At 38.8% G+C, this 24,385-nt stretch overlaps 1 protein-coding gene across 1 annotated transcript; it reads left to right on the forward strand.

The window, feature by feature from the left end:
• Nucleotides 1-16,124: 16,124 nt before the first annotated feature.
• On the forward strand, nucleotides 16,125-18,465 carry LOC121974780 (probable polygalacturonase). The gene is made up of 6 exons (XM_042526005.1): nucleotides 16,125-16,351; nucleotides 16,445-16,816; nucleotides 17,078-17,198; nucleotides 17,265-17,439; nucleotides 17,520-17,590; nucleotides 17,677-18,465. Exons 1-6 carry the CDS (start codon nucleotides 16,325-16,327, stop codon nucleotides 18,381-18,383), a joined length of 1,473 nt encoding a protein of 490 aa, XP_042381939.1. The 5' UTR covers nucleotides 16,125-16,324; the 3' UTR covers nucleotides 18,384-18,465.
• The last annotated feature ends 5,920 nt before the right edge of the window (nucleotides 18,466-24,385 follow it).

Genomic DNA, 24,385 nt, shown 5'->3' on the forward strand with positions numbered 1-24,385 from the left:
CACTACAAGAGCCCTATATAAAGGTGGGTCCAAGTTTCAGCGGAGGTATGCGAAAATCTACTGTTGCTGCTACTGTTCGTTACTTTGCTTTGCTTTCACACATCGCCGTTAACTAACTTGAGCGTCGGAGGGCCAACGCCGGGGACCCCTTTCCTGCCTCGACACTAACGTAGTTGTGATTGTAGGGCCGCACAGAGTCAACACACGATCAACCGGAGCGCCACATCCCCAGCTTCCGTCGCCTCAACTATCGAACATGATCAATTAGTATGAAGTCTTTTAGGTAAAATTCAAAAATAAATCCTTGACCAGTTAGGTCCAAAGTGGATAATATCATATCACCGTGGAAATATGTAAATTCTTTTAATCTTAACAAGCAATATCAAAGTCATGGTCCAGATCGAACCATATGGGTGGAATAGTATGTTGGTATCCCAAGGTTATTTTGATGCGATTAAACAACTTAAGTTAAGTCCTGTTATGTTTAACCCTGTGTCTAAGTGTGCATGAGCTTAGGAGCACAGGAAGTCGAGCAAAAGACACAGCTAGCGAGAAGGATGACACGGGAGAGAGCTGACGGGCTCAGTGTGTCTGAGGGACGAGGCGCTGCGGAAGAGTACGCGGGCGGACGAGAAGGAGGCACGCGGCGTTTCCGAGGGATGAGAAGCCGAAGCGAAGGTTGCTCGAGAAGGCCGGAAGTTGAGTTCGGGTGAGCCTTATTCCGGATGGCCGAAATCACCAAAGCGAGCGAAGCAGGAGCAGAAGACCCGGACCGAGGCGAGCATCATCGTAGCAGAGGACCCATACTAAAAAAGTCAACCTTGTTGAGTTTGTGGGTACGGGCGCTCGAACCTATTCCGGCCGCCCGGAACCTGATTTTTATCATGTTTGACGTGGACATTGACCGATGCGTCGAGGATAGAATTCTATCCCACTCTAGGTGCCTGGAATCCTTCCAGGCACCCCGACCAAGACTATAAATACAGACTTGGTCCAGAAGCTAAAGAATAACAAGCAATTCTTGATACAACACTTGTGAGCTTTTCTGTTTTGTTTATCTTTTTCTTTTCTGAGCTTTCATTACTGTAAAGAGGCTTCTCCGCCTGAACGAGAAATGAGTGCACATCATTTCCTTATATTAACAACATCCCTGGTTGTAACCAAGTAAAATGTTGGTGCAATATTCCCTAGGTCAAGGTTGACCTGGTTGACTGACCTTGAATTGGGTCAAGCTCGAGTCTTGATGTTTAGATTTCGACATGGAGACAAGACATGGAGATTGTAGGTGCAATTGTTCATGTGGGAAGATTATAAAGAAGAGTCAAGTAGGTCAAGGTTGACTGGAAAATCCTGGTGAGTGAAGCCAGGTGAAAGTCATAACTGGGAGGTTAGGCAGACTAGAAAGTCCTGGTGAGTGAAGCCAGGCAGTTGTGGAAAGTCCTAGTGAGTGAAGTTAGGCAGAAGAAAATCCTGGTGAGTGAAGCCAGGTGAAAGACCTGGTGAGTGAAGCTAGGCAGAAGAAAATCCTGGTGAGTGAAGCCAGGTGAAAGATCTAGTGAGTGAAGCTAGGCAGAAGAAAATTCTAGTGAGTGAAGCCAAGTGAAAGTCCTAGTGAGTGAAGCTAGGCAGTAAGGAAAGTCCTGGTGAGTGAAGTCAGGCAGATGAGAAGTCCTAGTGAGTGAATCTAGGCAGAAGGGAAGTCCTGGTGAGTAAAGTCAGACACGGAAAATCCAGGTGGATCAAGATGGATCGGACACCTAGTGGAGATAAGTCCTAGTGGGTCAAGGATGACCGGACACTTGGCACGAGGAGAAAAGTCCAAGTGGGTCAAAGGGTTTAACCTGACACTTGGTGAGGGAGTCCTAGCAGGTCGTGGGTGACCGGATGCTAGGCATGATGTATCAACAGGTCATGGTTGACTGAATGTTGGTTTAGGGGACTTTGGAGTTGGTTTTGGGCAAAAATAAGGAGCTGGATCGATTAGCTGATTGATTGGCTCATGTCCAATCGATCAGCTGATCGATTGGGTGAGTCCCCACGACAAAGGCTTCCCCAATCGATCAGCCGATCGATTGGGGAGAATTCCCAATCGCACAAAAAGCCTCCCAATCGATTGACCGATCGATTGGGAGCCTCCAATCGATCGATTGATCGATTGATCGATTGGGAGCTGCGATTTCACGGAATAAGCCTGGATTGATCGGCCGATTGATCCAGGCAATTCCCAAGAGTACAGAGGCACTCTGGATCGATCGGTCGATCGATCCAAAGCCTCCCCAATCGATTGGGAGCAATCCAATCGATTGGGATCCGACTGTTGGCGTAAATATTAGTCGTTGGCGAGCGTTTCTTCGGCACTTCTTCAATTCCACTCCACGGGCGATCATAGCAGTTCTCCACAGCGATCTTCTTCACTCTCACGCTAGATCTTGAAGGTTCTTGGAAGCATTTCCAAGTCAAGAGGAGAATCTACAGCAAGAAAAAGAAGCTAGGGTTAGGGTTTCTTGAGTAAACAGTGTAAGCTTTCCCTTGTATTAGCTTCTCTTTGTATCTTATTGTATTGAAAGTGTTGTAGGGCTTCTCCGCCTTCGGTAGTTACCATAAAGGAGTGTTTTCATAGTGGAGGGTGCGTGAGTGTGTGGATCCTTGGACTAGTTACCTCTTCTTAAGGTGGATACCAAGTAAATCCTCGAGTTAGCGTTGTTGTATTTATTTTCTTGTATTTTCCACTGCACATCATTGAAGAAACAAGCAACGATGAGCACGAGATCACGATGAGCTATTCACCCCCCCTCTAGCTACATTTCGGTCCCAACATAAAACTCTCCAAGTCTCTGTCTTTCAGTTTTCTTTTATTTATTGTTTATGCAAGTGTTCTTTTAAGTCCGAGAAAGGTTTGTTTTGATTTTGTGCAGGGGTTATTCAACCCCCCCTTCTAGCCGGCCAATAGGTCCTAACAAGTGGTATCAGAGCCAGAACGCTTCAGGAGGACTGACCGCCAATCGAAGCATCGAATCAATAGCCGGACTGAGCATATACCCACCGAAATTCGAGGGGGAGTTCGCTAGCTGGAAAAAGCGAATGCAGTTATTCTTTAAAACTGACTTTGAATTACTATTAATAATCAAGTTCAGTTTTGTAGCACCCGAAGGTAAGGAAGAATACCAGTGGACGAAGAAGGAGTAGGTCGACTACGTGGCAAACGACAAAGCAGAGTTCCATTTGCTGAGCGTCCTTCTGCCACAAGAAGTCAATTGGATCGGCACCTACGACTCAGCAAAGGAGCTTTGGGAGAAGTTCCTTGAGCTACACAAATGGACGTCCGAAGCCAAGCTCGCGAGAAGGGACTTACTTCGCAACCAGCTCACCAACCTACAATTTGAAGAAGATGAAACGATTGCACAACTTCACTCGAGGATTAAGGAGCTCATCAATAGACTTTTGAATCTCGGAGAAAAGGTAAGCAACAGAAATTCGCTAAGGTACGCTCTTAATGCATTCCCTAGAAATACAAAATGGGCATCACTAGTGTTGGTGCGGTTTGCACTAACGATTTAACGCAGGTTTTGATGAATGACAAATCAGGTTAAGTTAGCTTGTTGTTGTCTAAACACTCTGATCGAGTGTGCAGGAAAAGTCCAGACAGGTCGACGGGCTGATCAGATGTCTGGCACGAAGCTCAGCTAGGTCGACGGGCTGACCGGATAGCTGGCGAGAAGTCCAAGCGGGTCGACAGGCTGACCGGACGCTTGGCGAGAAGTCCAGCTAGGTCGACGGGCTGACCGGATAGCTGGCGAGAAGTCCAGACGGGTCGAAGGGCTGACCGGACGTCTGGCAGGTAAGTAAGGTAAGTCACTGGAGGGGAGTGACTGCGAGGACGCGTTCTCGGGAAGGGAACATTAGGCGTCGATCCGGCTTAGATCCATTTCGGATATCTAAGTCGAGATCGTGACTAGATTCCGGTCTCGAAAAGACGGAATCTAGGTCATACTCTGTTTTGCTAAGTCATACTTCTTAACTGTGCTAACACTTTATTTCGAAGGATCTATTTGTCTCGGACTAACCTTGTTTTGCAGGAAAGTTGTTCGCTGGAAAAAGGTGGTCCGGGCGCCCTGGAGGCAAAAATTATCCTGACCGCGCGTCGCCACTTGGAGCTCGCTGGTTGGACTTGCCACGTCTCACCAGGGCGCCTGGAAGGGATCCAGGGTGCCCCGAGCTTCATATAAAAGATGGGGCGTATGCAGAGATCAGAATCAACTCAGAACTCTTAGACTGCTTGCTCTACTGCTCTGCACTCCTGCGACGCTAACGAAGATCCGACAATACACTCTTTTCCTCGTCTTTAATTCTTGTCGGTATTTGTTTTATTTTCATTAGCATTTCTGTACTTTAAATTATAATAATATTCGAACTGCTAGTGATTGTCCAACGAAAGTACTCAAGGAGTACGGGCCTTCGAGTAGGAGTCGTCACAGGCTCCGAACGAAGTAAAAAACATCGTGTTCATCTGTCTAAGCTGTTTTATTTCCGCTGCGCTTAACTCTCTTATACTCGTTGTTTTTCGAATCGATATTCACCCCCCTCTATCGACGTTTCACGATCCAACAAGTGGTATCAGAACAGGTACCGCTTTGATTTGGTGCAACCACCAATTAAGCAAGGTACGCCTTTCGTTTTTTCCCTCCAAAACGGTTTTTGAAAAATACATCGCCATCTTTTCACCATTGTTTAGTATTTAAAAAATATTACATTTTCAAAATTTTGAAATAATATTTTTTCAAATATTTTATTAATATTTTATTATTTTTTCCGAAAATAGTGAAATATTATTTTTTTCAGCACTGCTAATCCAAGACCAAGTCTTGGGATTTTTTTTTCTGTTTCTCTATGTGCAAGAATAATGACTCTTCAAGAAGGACGGAACTCTTGCGAACCACCACCATATGATCATGAAGACTTCAAGTACTGGAAGCGATTAATGGAATGCTTCTTAGGAAGCGTAGACATCGATTATATGCTAATTTTGAGGAAACCTTCTCAAAACTCGGAACTGAACAAAAAGGTAAGTAACATTATTTGTAATGTTTTACCTAACAATATTTTATGCAGATTAGAAAAGTACAAGAATGCATATGAGCTATGGACTCAGTTGATCAAGCTTCACGAGACGCCGATGGAGCTAGAAGATCAAGTTAAAGTCAAATATGGACTCGAGTCAAATCCAATGGAGAAGCCTACTGAATTAGGGGTTGCGCTCAAGGTTAGTAATATTTACCAAAATACCCCTGCTAATAGTAGTTTAAATAATCAACATGATGATAAGTATGAAATTAGTCTAAGTATGGTGCATGATAATCTAGATTTTAATGATTTAAATTTAAAATCACAAAATAATCTAGACTCTGATCAAGTCAATCAAGACTCTGATCAATTTGGCATCAACCTTGACTTGGTCAAACAGAACAATGACCAAATCAATTCAAGTAATTTAATTAATTCAGAAAATTTAAAATTATGTGAGCATTTAGACATAAATAAGTCAAACATTAAAATAAATTTGAATTTAAAAGGTAAAGAAAATATAAGGATAAAATCAAACACTTTGATAAAATCAAAACGGAATTTAACAAACGTAAAATTAAATATTAAAGATAACATATTAAACAAAAATAATCTAGAAATTTCAAAATTAACAATTAATAAAAAGCTAAAAGAACCGTTAAGAAAATATAATTCAAACAGTTTAGTTAATTCAAATTTAAAAATAGATAAAAACTTAAACTTTAAAAATAAGCTATTAAAGAAAGATAATTCAATTAACCCAATAAAATTGAAATTGAAAGAAAATTCAAATATTAAATACACTCTCTTAAAGAAAGATAATTTGACCAATTTAATTAATTCAAAATTAAAAACTTAAATTTAAATTACAAATTAAATATTAAAACTTAACTAAAACTAACTCTAATTATACAAAAATCTTAAATTAAAGGCCAATAATTCAGGGGAGGCTCTAGAATAGCTGGCACCTCCAAAATTAATCTACCCGACAAGGGTAAAATAAGAGTAGACTACCTGGCAGGGTAGTTAGGAATAGAATAAATAGAGACAAGAGTTTAACTTGACAAGTAGTACTGGTGAAGTTTTAGATGATAGTACGTTGGGGAAGCTTGGGCATCGCATGTCTAGAAAGATATGGCTTCGATCTGGTGCATTTGGCCAAGTGGAACTGACTGAAGCTACCCCTTACGGATCCTAACTAGGTAAACCAAAGTTTAGTACTAAGCTCCGTGGATAGGACTATTTGGAAAACCTCGAAGGGTTGGTTATTTCTAATGACGTCCAAGTGACTCACCAAGCTTAGAAGTTTATCCGAAAAATACCTATTTGTTGAGACCAAAGCTAAACCTGAATCTAACACAAGTTAAACCAAACTCCATAATTAAAATTTAATTCATCTAACAAAATTATAGGATTCCCTGATTGAAAACTTAGATCAGGTGAAATGACTAAGGATCAAAATTAAATTTCACATTAAATCAATTAAATTAAATTTTGAATTAAATTAATTAAATTTCGAATTAAGTTAAATTTCGAATTAAATTAATTAAATTAAACTTCTAAAATGAACTACGATTAATTTATGTTAAATTTTAAATTAACTTTAAAAATTTTAAATTAAATCAACTTTAAAAATTATTTTAATTTTTTTTAACTTTAAAAATTATTTTAAAAACTAAATTAACTTTAAAAACTATTTTAAAAATTATTAAATTAACTTTAAAAATTATTTTAAAAATTAAATTAACTTTAAAACTATTTTAAAAATTATTAAATTAACTTTAAAAATTATTTAAAAATTAAATTAACTGTAAAACTATTTTAAAAATTATTAAATTAACTTTAAAAATTATTTTAAAAATTAAATTAACTTTAAAACTATTTTAAAAATTATTAAATTAACTTTAAAAATTATTTTAAAAACTAAATTAACTTTAAAAACTATTTTAAAATTTATTTAACTTTAAAAATTATCTTAAAAATTAAATTAACTTTAAAAACTATTTTAAAAATTAAATTAACTTTAAAAATTATTTTAAAAATTAAATTAACTTTAAAACTATTTTAAAAATTATTAAATTAACTTTATTTTAAAAATTAAATTAAATTTAAAAACTATTTTAAAAATTAAATTAAATTTATTTCAAAAATTAAATTAACTTTAAAACTATTTCAAAAATTATTAAATTAACTTTAAAAACTATTTTAAAAAATAAATTAACTTTAAAAATTATTTTAAAATTAAATTAACTTTAAAAACTATTTTAAAAATTATTAAATTAACTTTAAAAAATTATTTTAATTAAATTAACTTTAAAAAAAATATTTTAAAAATTAACTTTTAAAATTATTTTAAAAATTAACTTTAAAAATTAAACAAACTTTAAAAAATTATTTTAATTAAATTAACTTTATAAATTATCTTAAAAATTATTTTAAAATTAAATTAAAAAATATTTTAAAAATTAAATTAACATTAAATTTTTTTTAACTTTAAAAAATTATTTTAATATTAAATTAACTTTAAAAAATTTATTTTAAAAATTAAATTAACTTTATTTTAAAAATTAATTTAACTTTAAAAACTATTTTAAAAAATAAATTAACTTTAAAAATTATTTTAAACAAAAAAAAATTATTTTTTTACTGAAAAATTTAATTCTAAAAATTTTATATATTTTATTCTTAAAAATTATTTTCCAAATTCTTTAAAAAACTATTTTAAAAACTCTTTTAAAAAGTATTTTAAACAATTCTTTGAAAAATTATTTTAAAACATTTTAAAAATTCTTTTCAAAATCATTTTAAAAATTTAAAAATTCTTTTAATGACTTTTTAAACAATTATTTCAAAACTTTTAAAAATTAATTTTAAATTATTAAAAAAAAATTCTAGTTAAAAATTATTTTAAGGCACTTAAATTACTTAAAACTTTAAATTTAACTTAAATTTAAGACTTAATATAACTTAGAATTAAAATTTTAAATTCATACCTAAGATAAAACTTAGAACTAAAATTTTTGACTTTAAACTTAATCAAGTAATTAATATGTAAATAACTAATTGTTTAAATCTAACCTTATTTGAGAACTAAGCTTGATTTGATTAGAACCTAGGTTTAACCTTAGTAAAAATATTAAAATTACTCTAAGTAATTTTTTTTAATCAATCTTTAAAATATTAATGAAAGTTTGACTTAAATTTAACCTTACTTAACCTTGCTTAATAACCTCAAATTACTACCAACCTGAAACTAAGTTAATCCAACTTAAAAGGAAGTAAATGAAAAGTTAAATTATAACTAACACCTTCATCAATTTATACCAAATTTAGATTATATTAAATTATTGAATCAAGCAAAATTTAATCAATAAATTATTCAATTATTGAATTAATAACAACTTATATTACTTAACATTAAACTAAAGTTAAGCACCTGAATCTAAAATTAATTAATAATTGATTAATCAAATTCAAATAAACAGTTATACCAAGGATACAGAGATAATAATATAAGTGTTACTAAATTAGACAAATGTATTAGGGCTTTGAAATTTAACACAACCAAACCTTAGTATTAACTTAAGGGGGAGATATTAAATTAAGGGGAGTAACCAATTCAGGGGGAGATATTAAATTAAGGGGAGTAACCAATTCAGGGGGAGGTTTTTTTTTATCTCCTTAAGTGTTATTTTTCTCCTTAAGTGTTATTTTTTTCTTTAAAATCTCTTTAGAAAATTACCCCAATTACTTTGAAAATCTTATATTAAAAATTCTTAGCAAATATTTTCAAAAGCTTTATTTTAGATATCAGGTTTAGGGGGAGGATTAAATCAACACTTAGCACCTAAATTATTTTCTCCATCTTAAACATAAAGTTGTTACAAACTCAGTCTTGAAAAGTAAATTTATTCAAACTTAGTCTTGAAACTTTAATTTTGAAAATCAAAGTTTAAAAACAACTTGTTTAAAATTGTGAAATTTTTTTTTACTTAGTCTTTGAAAACTGAACCTTTCAAGTATTTTAAACCATAGTTTTGAAACTAATACTTTTGAACTTTGAAAATTTGATTTTGGAAAACAAATTTTACAAAATTATGTTGAAAACTTCTTCATTTTACTTTACCAAAATTCAAAATCACTTTTCTTAATGTTTAAATTTAATTTAACTTCACTTTGAAAATTGTCCTGAATCCAGTTCTGAAAAATTAGATTTTACTTAATTTTGACAATTTGATTTGAACGTTAAATTTTACAAAAATTAGTTTTAAAAATTGCTTTGTTATTGAAAACTGTGGAAGTTAGATTTTTTTTTCAAAACTTAAGTTTATAAACTAAGCTTCTCAAAATCATTTCCCTTAATTTTGAAAATTGAATCGTTTACAAACTTAGTGTTGAAAAATAAATTCTTCAAACTTAGTTTTGAAATTTTTTTTCAAAGTTGAAACGTGTTTTGAAAATTTAAAACTTGATCTTGAAATTTAGAACTTATACACTTATGTTTGAAAATTAGACTATCTAAACTTAGCTATTTTTCTAAAATCTAAAAGCTAATGCTTTAAACAAGTTTTCAAAAGTTTAAACTCCCCCAGATTATCTTGACATTTTTTTGTCTAAAGTCTATGCTTAGTTAATCCATGCTTATTTTTAATGAATGCCAAAGGGGGAGGGTTAGGTGGTTAAGTTAGCTGAACCAAACTGAAAATACAAACTAACTTTAAAAACCACATTAAATGCATGTTGTCATGTTGTTTTATGCATATGTTTACACTAACTTAACCAGGTTGTCATTCCATCAAAAAGGGGGAGATTGTTGGTGCGGTTTGCACTAACGATTTAACCCAGGTTTTGATGAATGACAAATCAGGTTAAGTTAGCTTGTTGTTGTCTAAACACTCTGATCGAGTGTGCAGGAAAAGTCCAGACAGGTCGACGGGCTGATCAGATGTCTAGCACGAAGCCCAGCTAGGTCGACGGGCTGACCGGATAGCTGGCAAAAGTCCAAGCGGGTTGACGGGCTGACCGGACGCTTGGCGAGAAGTCCAGCTAGGTCGACGGGTTGACCGGATAGCTGGCGAGAAGTCCAGACGGGTCGAAGGGCTGACCGGAAGTCTGGCAGGTAAGTAAGGTAAGTCACTGGAGGGGAGTGACTGCGAGGACGCGTTCCCGGGAAGGGACCATTAGGCGTAGATCCGGCTTAGATCCATTTCGGGTATCTAAGTCGAGATCGTGACTAGATTCCGGTCTCGGAAAGACGGAATCTAGGTCATACTCTGTTTTGCTAAGTCATACTTCTTAACTGTGCTAACACTTTATTTCGAAGGATCTATTTGTCTCGGACTAACCTTGTTTTGCAGGAAAGTTGTTCGCTGGAAAAAGGTGGTCCGGGCGCCCGGGAGGCACCCGGGCGCCCTGGAGGCACCCGGGCGCCCTGGAGGCAAAAATTATCCTGACCGCGCGTCGCCACTTGGAGCTCACTGGTTGGACTTGCCACATCTCACCAGGGCGCCTGGAAGGGATCCAGGGCGCCCCGAGCTTCATATAAAAGATGGGGCGTAGGCAGAGATCAGAATCAACTCAGAACTCTTAGACTGCTTGCTCTACAACTCTGCGCTCCTGCGACGCTAACGAAGATCCGACAATACACTCTTTTCCTCGTCTTTAATTATTGTCGGTATTTGTTTTATTTTCATTAGCATTTCTGTACTTTAAATTGTAATAATATTCGAACTGCTAGTGATTGCCCAACGAAAGTACTCAAGGAGTACGAGCCTTCGAGTAGGAGTCATCACAGGCTCCGAACGAAGTAAAAAACATCGTGTTCATCTGTCTAAGCTGTTTTATTTTCGCTGCGCTTAACTCTCTTATACTCGTTGTTTTTCGAATCGATATTCACCCCCCCCTCTATCGACGTTTCACGATTCAACAACTAGTATATGCTTTCTATATCTCTAAGGACTTAGAATCTATTACCTTAGAAGATTTTTTTTCAACTTTTGAAGTGCATGAATCGAGATGTGCAGGTATGAAGGAGCTGGAGCACAATATCCCCTTCAAGGCAACGAGAGACGAACATGAGTCAAAATCCTCTCTCGACAACGAAGAAATGGTAATGATGGTAAGGAATTTTAAAAAATTATTTAAATCAAGAAAAACTAACCATCCCCAGGATAGAAAGAAAAGGACAATCAGATGCTACCACTGTAATGAAGAAGGACACGTTAAGGACAACTACCCTAAGTTAAGGAACAAGGATAAGGACAAAGGAAAGAAGCTTGTCCAAACGAACAAGTGCAAGACTTTAAAGGCGACATGGGATGAAACATCGTCCGAATAGGAAGTTGAGGCTTTCTTCGGGCTTGTGTTGATGGCAAGTCATCAAGACGAACACGAAGAAAGCTCTTCCGAAATAAGCATCGAGAGCATCGATGTAGGGGGAGCGACATCGGAAGAAAGCAGCAGTTCAGGGGGAGCCACAGATAATGAGATCGACAAGGTAAGTCAGGTACGATCTGTTCCTCCCGATAAAATGTTTAAATTCGTTAAATTATTATTTAAAGATTGTTGTAAATTAGAAAAAGAAATTAAAGAATTAAAAGTAATTCTAGCAAAATCTTGTCCATTAGAAGATTTTGATAAATTAAGCTAGAAAATGACAATTTACAAAAAGAAATAAAATAGTTGAAAAAACATACATGCACATATAGTGCAAGTATTAGAAAATATAATTTGAACTGATATTTTAAATATCACAAAGGACAAATTAGGAAAATTTCAAAGAAATATGTTCCTAAAAAATTCTTAATTAATCCAGTTGGCTAGAACTTATATTAGATTCCAAAGTTTTGTTTGACTTGAATTTTAATTAGACTTAGCGCTTTTAGCAAGAAAATTAAATGTTTTAATCTCCTTATGAGGCTTTGTCTAAAAAGTGGTTGTTGCTCCAATAACCAAGAAGGCCTAGTGTCTCACCACAGCTTGGAAGCCATACATTGAAATAAAATGTTTAATTGACTAACTGATAAAGAATTAAAATTAAAATTAGATAATGCTTTGAATAGTTACTCATTTTTTTTTTTAGAAAATTCTTAAATTTTTTTATGCAAATCTATTTAACTTAAAAAAAATTTCTCAATTTTTTAACTTAAAGTTTTTAAAGTTATTTTATAAACTTGTGCTTTACCAAAATGTATTTTATATGTTGCACAATATTTTTTAAAAACTTAGAAAAAAATTTTCCTTAGAAATTTTTTTTCTTACTTAGAATTTTTTTTTTACTTAAAGTTTTTTTTAAGTATCAGATTTACTTTACCAAAATTTCTATAAAAATTATTTTTTGAAAATTTATTTAACTGAGGAAATTATTGATTATTTCACAACAAATTTTTACTTAGAATTTTTTTAAAATTATTGCATTTTTAGTGCTATCAAAATTATTTTTAGTATTTTCAAAATCTTGATAAAATTTTTAAAATTATTTGCAAATCAGAGTTTTATAAAAGTTACCCTTATATTTTTTTTGGTACCCCATTTTTTATGTGATCAAAAGGGGAGAAGGGAAGATTAAGTCTAGGGGGAAGTAGATTTTTAGATTTTTTTTTATTTTTGCACTTGAATTGCAAATTTATTACTTTTATTTTAGATTTGTTTATCCTAATTTAACCTAAGTTGCTCACATCAAAAAGAGGGGGGTTGTTGGTACCCCAAGGTTGTTTTGATGTGATCAAATAAGTTAAGTTAGGTTCTGTTATGTTTAACCTTGTGTCTAAGTGTGTAGGGGCTTAGGAGCACAAGAAGTTGAGCAAAAGATGCAGCTAGCGAGAAGGATGGTACGGGAGAGAGCCGACGGGCTCGGTGCGTCTAAGGGACAAGGCGCTGCAAAAGAGTACGTGGTTCCGAGGGACGAAAAACCGGAGTGGAAGGTTGCTCGAAAAGGCAGAAGTTGGGTTTGGGCAAGCTCTATTCCGGATGGCCGAAATCACCCAAGCGAGCGGAGCCGGAGCGAAATACCCGGACCGAGGCAAGTAGCACCGGAGCAGAGGGTCCGGACTGAAAAAGTCAACCCTATTGACTTTGTGGGTCGGGGCGCCCGGAACCTGATTTTTATCATGTTCGACGTGGACGTTGACCGATGCGCCATGGATAGAATTCTATCCCACTCCAAGCGCCTGGAACCCTTCCAGGTTGCCCGACCAAGGCTATAAATACAGTCTTGGTCCAAAAGCTAAAGAATAACAAGCAATTCTTGATACAACACTTGTGAGATTTTCTATTTTGTTTAGCTTCTTCTTTTCTAAGTTTTCATTGTTGTAACGAGACTTCTCCTCCTGAAGGAGAAATTAGTGCACATCATTTCCTTGGATTAACAACCTCCCCGGTTGTAACTAAGTAAAATTCTCTGAGTCTCTGTCTTTCAGTTTTCTTTTATTTATCGTTTATGCAAGTGTTCTTTTAAGTTCGAGAAAGGCTTGTTTTGATTTTGTGCAGGGGCTATTCAACCCCCCTTCTAGTCGGCCTATGGGCCCCTAACATAGTAGCCTTGAACGGAAGAGATGGAGGCTCCTAAAAGAGAGAAGTGAATTATAAGAAAAAAGTCCAAGCAAGTCAAGGATGATAAGAAGCTTGGTGGAAATCTTGGGGGAGTGAATCTTAGGTGATGAAAAAATCTTAAAGGAGAGAAGTGACCTTAATTAACCGAATGCTTGAGGGGAAGCTCGAAACATATCAAAGGTGATCAGATGCTAAAGAGAGGCTCAGACCATGAGAATAATGGTGATCCTTCATTTAAAGAGAGGTTGTTGAGAATATAATCAAAGTCTCACATTGAAATTATATCAAAAAGATCATGCGTTTAAAAATATATATAAAAAATTATGAGTTTATAAAAGGAAAGATATCTCTATTAATATAATATCTTTTATGTAAAATTCAAAAATAAATTCACGAGGACTTAAGTATTAAGTGAACAATATTATACTATTATAAAAATATATAAATTATTTCGACAGAGTTCATGTCGAAGATATACTGATACGGTACGTAAAGGAGGGGCTCAATAAAGCCAAGAGGTCAAAAGTTAAGGGGACGTGGCAGTCAAAAGTCAAGAAGGCGTGGCAGTAAAAAAATCAAGAGGATGTGACAGTCAAAAATCAAGAGGATGTGACAATCAATAGTCAAGGGGGCGTGACAGTCAATAGTCAAGAGGACATGACAGTTAACAGAAGACGGGAGTTAGACCGCCTCGCGTCATCAATCGCATAATTCTTGGTCGGTTACAGGCAGGGGCAGGCCCCCAAATCTGTATAATTTCTGGTCAGTCATAGACATGGCAGACCCCCAGATCTGAGATGTAATACGAAGCTTGGACTAGTCCTGGGCCTGCCCCCGGCTGATTGGAGCTCCCCAGCTCAGGTTTTATAGATATTCCTGGTACTTTTACTAAGACAACTCCCGACCAACTCTTCAGCGGTTAAATCATGAAAGATGAGTCCCTCGCCACAGCCTTAGATAAAGCTCGGTTGGTTCACCATAGCTCATCATTAAGTCTCAATCTTGGTAGCACATCTGATCGGTCATCCCGAGCTGACTGTAGCTGAACCTGGGCGAGACGGAAAACACTAAGCGACAACAATATTAGGAAATCGTAACCTCCTGTCAGAGAATAACTGACATACGCCAGGGAATATTCCAGTGGTCTGCCACTCCCTAAGTGTGGAACCTTCATTCCACCAATAGGAGGTAGTCGTACATCCTCTCTCACCTGACATGCCCTGACACCCGACATTCTCTTACAACAGTTAGACTCAAAAGGTATGCAGTGTCATATAAAAAGGGAAGTCCTCTTCCTTAGCCAAGTACACACACATATGCACTTGTCTTCAACAATTCTTTTTTCCATCGTAAACTATTCTTTCGGGGAAAAAAGACCTAACTTGAGCATCGGAGGGCCTGCGCCGGGGACTTTTTCCCTGGTTTCTGGTCTCTAACGCTCCGTGTGCTTGTCTGAGTGTGTGTGGAGTCTGAGTACCACCAGCTCTCTTACTACAACCTTTAGAGATTCCATGTGGGGGTTCACCTTTCCGACGCACGTACCTAGGTACGTCAAAGTCACCTCTCCGTCAATACTAACATTCCGACCTCCATCTACTCAGGTTCCGGATAGGATCATATACTATTTTAAGGACCTAAGAAACTTTAATTAAGATTGCACCACTTTAAAATATTTTTTTGGATTTAAATAATAATTTTGATTAAAATTATACAAGTGGAAGTGGTGCAATTTTGATTAAAATTATTTTAAAGTGGAGCAGGGTTATTTTAGATGTTAAATTATAGATGAAATATTATTTAAATTATAAAAAAAAGGAAAAGAAAAAGAAAATCACCTTTTAGTTGTATGAATAATAAAAAAAATTTGTCTTTTTAATTTTTTACCAAAAAGATTCTTCTTATGTCGGACTGGGCCTCTGGTTGGGAGGCTGACCCAACTGCTACCAGCCTGATTAGTGAATACTTTAGGACAGTGGAAGGTGCGGCCGTAGCTGGTGCTCATTTGTGTGGTTCACCACCCGCGGCGTGCATCCTCAACCCAGAAGGTGGTGGGTCCGGTGAGTGCTCACGCTCAATGGCAGACTGACTGATCTGGTAACGTGCCACAAGAATCCGGGATCGTGATCGATTAGGTAAAATTGCACGTTCGCCCAAATGTTCGTGTCGGCACGATCAGGTTCGTCATCACGCCCAAATTTGGTCATCCGCAAGCTCACGAACCACTCTCACTCCTGCTCGGGGATGTCAGTGAACTGAATTCTACCCATTATTCGAATTGAATTATAGTCAAAACCAGTTTGGTTCTGTCGGATTACTGCAACTTAGTTTCGAGCAATTTACGCAGCGTTCTCCGGCGCAAATTTCTTCTTTACTTAGCAATTGATCCACTTGAGTTACGGAACATCTAATCTTATTTTTCAGTCTATTATTGTAGTGTTAGTTTTCAAATACAGTACCAATGTTGATTTTAAATTTTATATAATATTCACTCCAGGGGAAGTTAGGTCCCCCGTCTCTACTTTCCTAGTGCGATGTTGTTCTTTGAAATCCGGCCACTGGAGTTTGGACTCATTAACTTCCACTTGTAAGCTCGGGGAAACGTGGTCTGTTACAGAATCCAGTAGGGGAAACGGCTAATCCACCTATATTAATTAGGGAACACCTTGAAGCAACCTGCTCTACGCTGCTCCCTCCCTCTGACGGGAAATTCTCGATGGAGCGCTCGCTTCCCAGATTCCATGTAACTATTCCTTTCTTCATCCTTGTTCATCTTTTTCTCTTTTTTGTTTTCCTAAAAAAGAAAGATCTTTTTGCTCCCAATTGACATGCTCAGGCGTCGAAGATTCCAGTCTTGATCGCGGTGGTGGCAGCGGCGTTTTTAGGCGCGGCGGAATGCCGCTCCCGCCATCACCACCGGCGGGGAGGCGGCGGGACGCCACCGGGGGAGGTGATCAACTACGCGGCGGGAGGGGCGGGGGGTTGCCGTGCGCATGTCGCAAGCCTCACGGACTTCGGCGGGGTCGGGGACGGCGTGACGTCGAACACGGCGGCCTTCGAGGCGGCCGTGTCTGGACTCAGCCAGTTCGCCTGCGAAGGCGGCGCGATGCTGGTGGTGCCAGCGGGGCGGTGGCTCACCGGACCCTTTAATCTCACCAGCCATTTCACCCTCTTCCTCCACCGCGACGCCGTCATCCTCGCCACTCAGGTCGGTTCAAGCCGCCCTCTCTGTTCGATTCTTTTCTTTTATTTATTTATTTTTATTTGTTTAATCTCCGTTCGGTCACGGGTGGTCACTCGTTCTAGTTGCTTGTCTAATCCCGTGTGCGCTAGTGAAGTAGTGGTTGGTTGCGACGGTGTCTCTGGCCCTTGCATCTAGACCGTTCGTTCTAGACGGTTTGTCAGGTGGACGGTCAGGATAAAATTAATCACATCTTGGAAACTAATGGTTGTATAAGTTTAATTACAGGAAATCGATGAATGGGCGATTATCGATCCCTTGCCGTCCTATGGAAGAGGCAGAGATCTAGTTGGTGGCAGATACAGTAATCTCATCACCGGATATAATTTAACTGACGTCGTAATCACAGGTAACAAAACTCTTTTATATAGTTCCCAATCATATAATTGTTCTCTGATGTCTTTGTTAATCCCAGGGGACAATGGGACCATCGACGGGCAGGGGCAAACTTGGTGGGATAAGTTCCACAGCAAAGAACTGAATTTCACTCGCGGATACCTCATCGAGATCATGTACTCCAATCAAGTCCTCATTTCCAATATCACATTGGTCGACTCTCCCTCGTGGAATCTCCATCCAGTGTATAGCAGGTCGGTGATCATTCTATTTCGAGCTTTTTATATTTCAGAACAGACAGATCGCAGCAACGCGAACGCTTGTTTTTGTGCAGTAATGTTATTGTGTCAGCCGTCACAATTCTGGCACCAGTCAACTCGCCAAATACAGATGGGATAAATCCAGGTATTTTCATTTTTTTTTTTACTCTAAAATTGTGTAGAATTCTGTTGAAGATCGATGCTGCAGTCGTCTCCGTCTCTGTTTCTCAGATTCCTGTTCTAATGTCCGTATCGAAGACTGTTACATCGTGTCCGGAGACGACTGCATCGCAATCAAGAGCGGCTGGGACGAGTACGGGATCGAATTCAACATGCCGAGCCAGCACATTATGATACGAAGACTGACGTGCATCTCTCCGACCAGCGCCGTCATCGCGATCGGCAGCGAGATGTCCGGCGGCATCCAAGACGTACGGGCCGAGGACATCACGGCCATCAACTCCGAGTCCGGCGTCCGCATCAAGACCGCCATCGGAAGGGGCGCCTATGTGAGGGACATCTTCGTGAGGAGGATGAGCCTGCACACCATGAAGTGGGTCTTCTGGATGACCGGCGGCTACGGGCAGCACCCGGACGACGGGTACGACCCCGGCGCCGTCCCCGTGGTGGAGGGGATCAGCTACAGCGACGTGGTGGCGGAGAACGTGACGATGGCGGCGAAGTTGGAGGGCATTCCGGGCGCGCCCTTCACCGGGATATGCATCTCGAATGTGACGGCGGAGATTATCAAGTCGAAGAAGCCGATATGGAACTGCACCGACGTGGAGGGTGTGTTCAGCGACGTGAGTCCGACGCCGTGCGCTGAGCTTCAGGCACAGACGACAGATGAGGAGGCGCCTTGTCCGTTTCCTGAGGATATTTTAGCTGTGGATTACGTTGCATTGGAGCAGTGTTCGTATCAGAGAACCAATCCGTGAGATGGATTAATTGCCATCGGACTTTGTTAAATTCCGTCGAGCAATGGGTTTTTAATATCATGTCGATGAATTTTGCTTGCCACATTTCACTTTCCTATAAAATAACCTACATAAGTTATAGCATAGTAGATTCATGCGCAACTCTCTGTTTGTGGCCTCATTGGGTCTTCCACTATGTTTTGGTCTGAGAATAAGGAATGGGCCACCCCTTACTTCAACATCTATAACCGCTACCCCTTTCTATATTTGTAACCGACACATCTTTCCTTACTATGTGACCGGAATAACTACTCAAACAGCTTATCTGACGTATCTTCCGTAATTGATATTATCGAGTCTGACCGACCAGAGCATGCTGAATGCCGCCGACTGCCCATAAACAATCATGGTTTCTTTTGAAGCAATCCCGACTTCATTTAAATTAATCCGAATTCATACCTTTGAATCAAACGACTCCAATTTCTTTTAACTGAGTCAAAAGGATGTCACATCGAGTCTACTTTACTAACCCCCCATCACACTGGTCAAATTAACACAAACCTACCTCAGCCACGATTGACGTTGCATTAGTTGAATACCAAGCTCCACGGGAATTCTCCTGCCTCGTTGGGTCTTCCAGTACTCTTTGGTCAAATTAACACAAACCTACCTCAGCCATGATTGACGTTGCATGAGTTGAAAACCAAGCTCCATGGGAATTCTCGTCGTATTAGCAACTGGAGCTAGGCCGGCCCGAGCAATTTACATGTGTTAATTACTTCAAATGTTCCATCGTGGTTACGTCGTCGATCATTATCTGAAACGTTGCTTACTATGTACCGACAGCGAGGAGAAAGAGGAACGACTCAAACGGGGAGACGGGGAGTTGAAGGAAGCCGCGCGCCAAAAGACAATACCAGACCGGAGATGATAATTAACAGACAGGCGTCAACGTGTCGCATTCTCCAACCTGAAGAGTCCACAAATTGCTCAGAAAATAAAGCGTGAGATGAACGAACGTAATTTGTGTTTGCCAACCTCCACTTGTTTTCCTTTGGCCAGTCCAACCTAAGGAAAATAATTTTTTTTTCCTTAGGTCAATCACCTATTAAAATAAATTTATACGTTAATTTACTAAATTTAAAATTTAATTTTTAGATGCATATAAAAATAAAATGTCTTCCTATTGTCCCTAGGCAATTGTTGTATTAGTGCATCTACTAACTTTATATAAATATTTGCAAAAGTTTTGAAATTCATATAATTATAAGGGAGAGGTTTAGTCTTGTGTTTTTTTTAATAATTCAATTATTAAGTTTTTCAAATCGATTAATTGAATCTGACTCATCAACCATCAAAATAAATTCAAGAAACGGATCAAGCGCACAGCGTTGAGCATTTATTGTTTGAAACGCATAATTAATTAATTTTTTTTCTTTAAATGGAGATCATTCGAATCGTGATTCGTTAATTTATGCCACTGTCCCGTGGTGGCATTTGTCTCTCCTGTCTTGAATGGACTCAACGGTCTCGCACCAATACAGTAAGACAGTTCGGAGCATGCCCCACTTGAAACCTATCAATCGCAATAGGCTTAAATCAAATTGCGTCCGGAGCCAGCCAAACATCCTACTTGGATACAACCATATGGTGTCTATCATGGGCGATGTTCCAGTTCCGCGTATAGTGTCTGCCATCTTCTAACTCTGGTGTTAGGAAAAACATTTATGGTGATCTATCTCCTTTTAGAAAATATGGAACTGTCGTAGAAAAACTGCTAACTTATATATAGTGTCAGTCAACTTTCTCATTAGATTAAATTTATATACATTATCATTGGTCCGGAAAATTATTAGTAGGACGCCAGGTGGATGAGAGTAGATTAGTAAATCTATTAAGGTTGTTCTAAAGATCAAATCGATGTCTAGCTATTCAAGCCTTCTGGCTACTTAGCCTCTAGGGTCTTCAGGCTACATAGTCTCTCGTGTCTTTCGGTTACTTAGCCTCTCAGGTCTCCTAACTTCTTAGCCTTTCGGATCTCTTGGTTACTTAGCCTCTTAGGTCTCCTGGCTCCTTAGTCTCTCGGGTCTCCTGGCTACTTAGCCTCTCGGGCCTCCTAGCTACATAACTTCTTGGGTCGTTGGGCTCTTTAGCAATGCAAGATAAAGGACCGTTTTAGGAAAAGAATAACCATCACATAAATCCGGATTATTTTAGAAAAAAGGCGGTGACAAGAATAAATTTGACATAGATTGGAATGAAAGGAAAAAGTCTATCTATCTTGGTTATTTTAAGAAAAAGATAACAGTATAAATAAATCTTATATTATTTAAGGAATTAAATAATGACTTGGACCTCCCGGATCTTCAGTAATGTAAGATAAATGACCGTTTCAGGAAAAGAATATATAATCATCGTACAAATCTCGATTATTTTAGGAAAAAACAACGGTATGAATAATCTTAGATTATTTAAGGAATTAAATAATAATAACATAAAGATCAAAATGGAAGGAAAAAGTATGTCAATCTTGGTTATTATTTTTAAAAAAAGTAGTGACATGAATAAGTCTTACATTATTTAAGAAATTAAATCATGACAACGTTAAGAGGTGAACAGAAGGAAAAGTTTTGCTTTCTCTCTATAAAATATATTGATCCTTTCAATCTCTAAGGTATGTAGACACATGCGCACCACTACGTATATCAAAACCCTAATATTCATCTTCTTCATCGTCTAATTTGAGCATCAGAATGACTCCGCCGAAAACCCCTGGCTATAATTCTAACCCTTTTCTTGTTGTTTGTATCCGTCCAGGTTCCCAACTAGGTCATCATTCTCATTGTCGTTTGACGATTGGTGATTAAATTGGCAATAGAGCCAATTCAGCGATGATTCATCTGTCGACACTCGCGAGCAGGATCAAATTAGCCTTGTCTATGGGAATGAGAAGCGTGAAGATGGATGATGCCGGAAGACCTAATATCATAGCGATAACGATAGATGATTTTAACAAATTGGTGGTCATGACGGTTGAAGCGGTGTTAAAGGGACAACCCTCACAACTCCAACATGCAATCCTTCAACCGAACCACCACCCTAGTCGGTTGAAGCAACGCCAGCGTATCAGAAGGCATTGGAACAATTGGTGTATCCTTAAGTTTGATGTTTGGACAAAGGGTTAAAGTTAGAATTTGCATTTGTATTTGATATGCACTGTTAAGTGTGCATGTGACAGGTGCAAGGAAAGACCAAGTGTGATCATGACAAAAGTGAAGTCCAAGCATAGGAGTCTTGTTAATGTAAGTCCAAGCTTGAGGCTTGGCCGTGTAAATCCAAGTGTGACTTAGCAAGGTGAAGTCCCGGAGCGAGAAGATCTCAGTAAGTGAAGTCCTGGGAGTGAAGAGCTTCTTGGCAAAGATGAAGACCAGGAGGTAAGGAGTCTCTTAACAAGGGAATGTTGGTGTAATATTCCCCAGGTCAAGGTTGATCGTGTTGACTGAGCTTGAATTGAGTCAAGCTCGAGTCTTGATGTTGTGGTTTCGATGTTTGACAATATATGTAGTCAATACATGAAGATTGGAGGTGCAATTGTTCATGTGTGAAGGAGAGTCAAGTAGGTCAAGATTGACTGGATACTTGACTGGAAATCCTGGTGAGTGAAGCCAGGTGAAAGTCCTGGTGAGTGAAGCCAGACAGATGGAAAGACCTAGTGAGTGAAGCTAGGCAGAAAGAAAGTCCTGGTGAGTGAAGTCAGGTAGATGGAAAGACCTAGTGAGTGAAGCTAGGCAGAAGGAAATCCTGGTGAGTGAAGCCAGGTGAAAGTCCTGGTGAGTGAAGCCAGGCAGATGAAAAGTCCTAGTGAGTGAAGCTAGGCAGAAAGGAAGTCCTGGTGAGTGAAGCCAGGCACGAGGAAATCCAGGTGGATCAAGGTTGATCGGACACCTGGTGGTGAAAGTCCAAGTAGGTCAAAGGGATTGACTGGATACTTGGCACGAGGAGGAAAAGTCCAAGTAGGTCAAAGGGATTGACCGGATACTTGGAACGAAGAAAAGTCCAAGTGAGTCAAAAGGATTGACCGGACACTTGGTGAGCGAGTTCTAGCAGGTCAAGGGTGACCGGATGCTAGGAATAATGTACCAACAGGTCATAGGTGACCAAATGTTGGTTTAGGGGGCTTTGGACTTGACTTTGGGCAAAGTCAAGGAGCTGGATCGATCAGCCGATCGATTGGCTCATGCCCAATCGATCGGCCGATCGATTGGGTGAGTTCCCGTGACAAGCTTCCTCCCAATCGATCAGTGGATCGATTGGGAGAGGCTCGCAATCGCACAGAATAGCGCTGGATCGATCAGCCGATCGATCCAGAGCTCCCAATCGATCAGTGGATCGATTGGGAGGTGCAATTTTGCGCAATAAGCCCTGGATCGATCAGCCAATCGATCCAGGCAATTCCCGAGAGCACAGAGGCGCTCTGGATCGATCAACCGATCGATCCAAAGCCTCCCCGATCGATTGGGAGCAATCCAATCGATCGGGATCCGACCGTTGGCGTCGATTAAAGCCGTTGTCGAGCTCTTTCTCAGCCATCGCTAACACTGTTCACTCCCGATCAACATAGAAGCTTCTCCACATTTTCTTCTCCACTCTACCGCCAGTTCTTGAAGAGTTCTTGGAGCAAGGTTTGCTGGTAATCCAAGATCAAGAGGCGGGCTACAACAAGAAGTTAGGGTTAGGGTTAGGGTTAGGGTTTTTATTGTGCATCTTGTAAGCTTTTGCTTATCCTGGATTTCCCTTTACTTCTTCTTGTACTGAGAGTGTTGTAAGGCTTCTCCACCTTTGGTAGTTACCATAAAGGAGTATTTTTCATAGTGGAGGGTGCATGAGTGTGTGGATCCTTGGATTAGTCACCTCTTCCTGAGGTGGATACCAAGTAAATCCTTAGTGTTAGTGTTGTGTTTGTTTTCTTTGTATTTTCAGCTGCACATCTTTGAAGAAACAAGCAACGAAGAGCACGATGAGCGCACCGAGCTATTAACCCCCCTCTAGCTACACATTCGGTCCCAATAATTGGTATCAGAGCGAGACCGCTCTTCACCGGAATCATCGCCGGAAGGGTCAACAATCTAGAGGGTGAAGAAGTTGGAGCAAAATTCTTCAATTCAAAGATTTCAAGAAGCTCAACTTCAAATGGAATTCCAAGACGGTCTTGGATTCGATACAAGGGTGCCTCCATCATTTATTTCAACAAGCTTCAATCTTTGGAAATCAAGGATCGAGAATTTCTTGATGATGGAGATAGAGCAATGGTTTGCTCTCATGGAAGGATTTGAAGCTCCAACAAACTCCAAGGGCAAAATTCTAAAGAAAAGAAAATGGAGTCAAGAGCAAGTTCAAAGGAGCAAGGTAAATGATAAAGTGACCAAGCTTTTGGTCAATTTATTGCCAAGCAATATTTTGGCTCAAGTTGAAGAATTCAAGGATGGCAAGGAGCTTTGGGGCAAGTTGGAAACGATTCATGAGATCCCCTCCACTGTACAAGATCAAGATAAATCCAAATAGGGTGACTCATTGGAGCAAGACCAAGAGGAGGAAAATTCCGAAGGTGAGAGATGCTCATCTTCCGAAGAAGAAGTCCAAGAAGCTTCATCTTCAAAGGAATGCAATGAAGAGGGCAAGGAGAGGGCATACTCCTTGTTCCATGTACAAGATGAAGATGAAGAAGTCTCCACCTCTAGGATTGAGGGGGAGCAACCTTCAGTGACACCAGATCAAGAAGAAGGAGAAGTCTCCACATCCGGGTGAAGAGGAGAAGAGGATGAAGAAGCTTCCACCTCCACAAGTCAAGTCAAATCAATGGGAGGGAAATCATTTTCGGATCAAGAGGAAGCCTCTACCTCTGGATCCAATGGAGAAGAAGACGATGCATCCTCCAAAAATCAAGAGACATCAAATGGAGGAGCAAGTGTCATCCCTACATGTGAAGGTATAAATATTTCAATTAAAAATAAAAATCACATTGT

This window comes from Zingiber officinale, chromosome 4B (assembly GCF_018446385.1).
Source record: "Zingiber officinale cultivar Zhangliang chromosome 4B, Zo_v1.1, whole genome shotgun sequence".
Classification (NCBI taxonomy): domain Eukaryota; kingdom Viridiplantae; phylum Streptophyta; class Magnoliopsida; order Zingiberales; family Zingiberaceae; genus Zingiber; species Zingiber officinale.

Excerpts from the sequence above, each read along its gene's own strand:
- LOC121974780 (XM_042526005.1), top strand. The coding sequence starts at position 16,325 with ATGGAGCGCTCGCTTCCCAGATTCCAT. Across the intron at positions 16,352-16,444 it reads GCTCGCTTCCCAGATTCCAT|GCGTCGAAGATTCCAGTCTT; the intron begins GTAACTATTCCT and ends TGACATGCTCAG. Across the intron at positions 16,817-17,077 it reads CCGTCATCCTCGCCACTCAG|GAAATCGATGAATGGGCGAT; the intron begins GTCGGTTCAAGC and ends GTTTAATTACAG.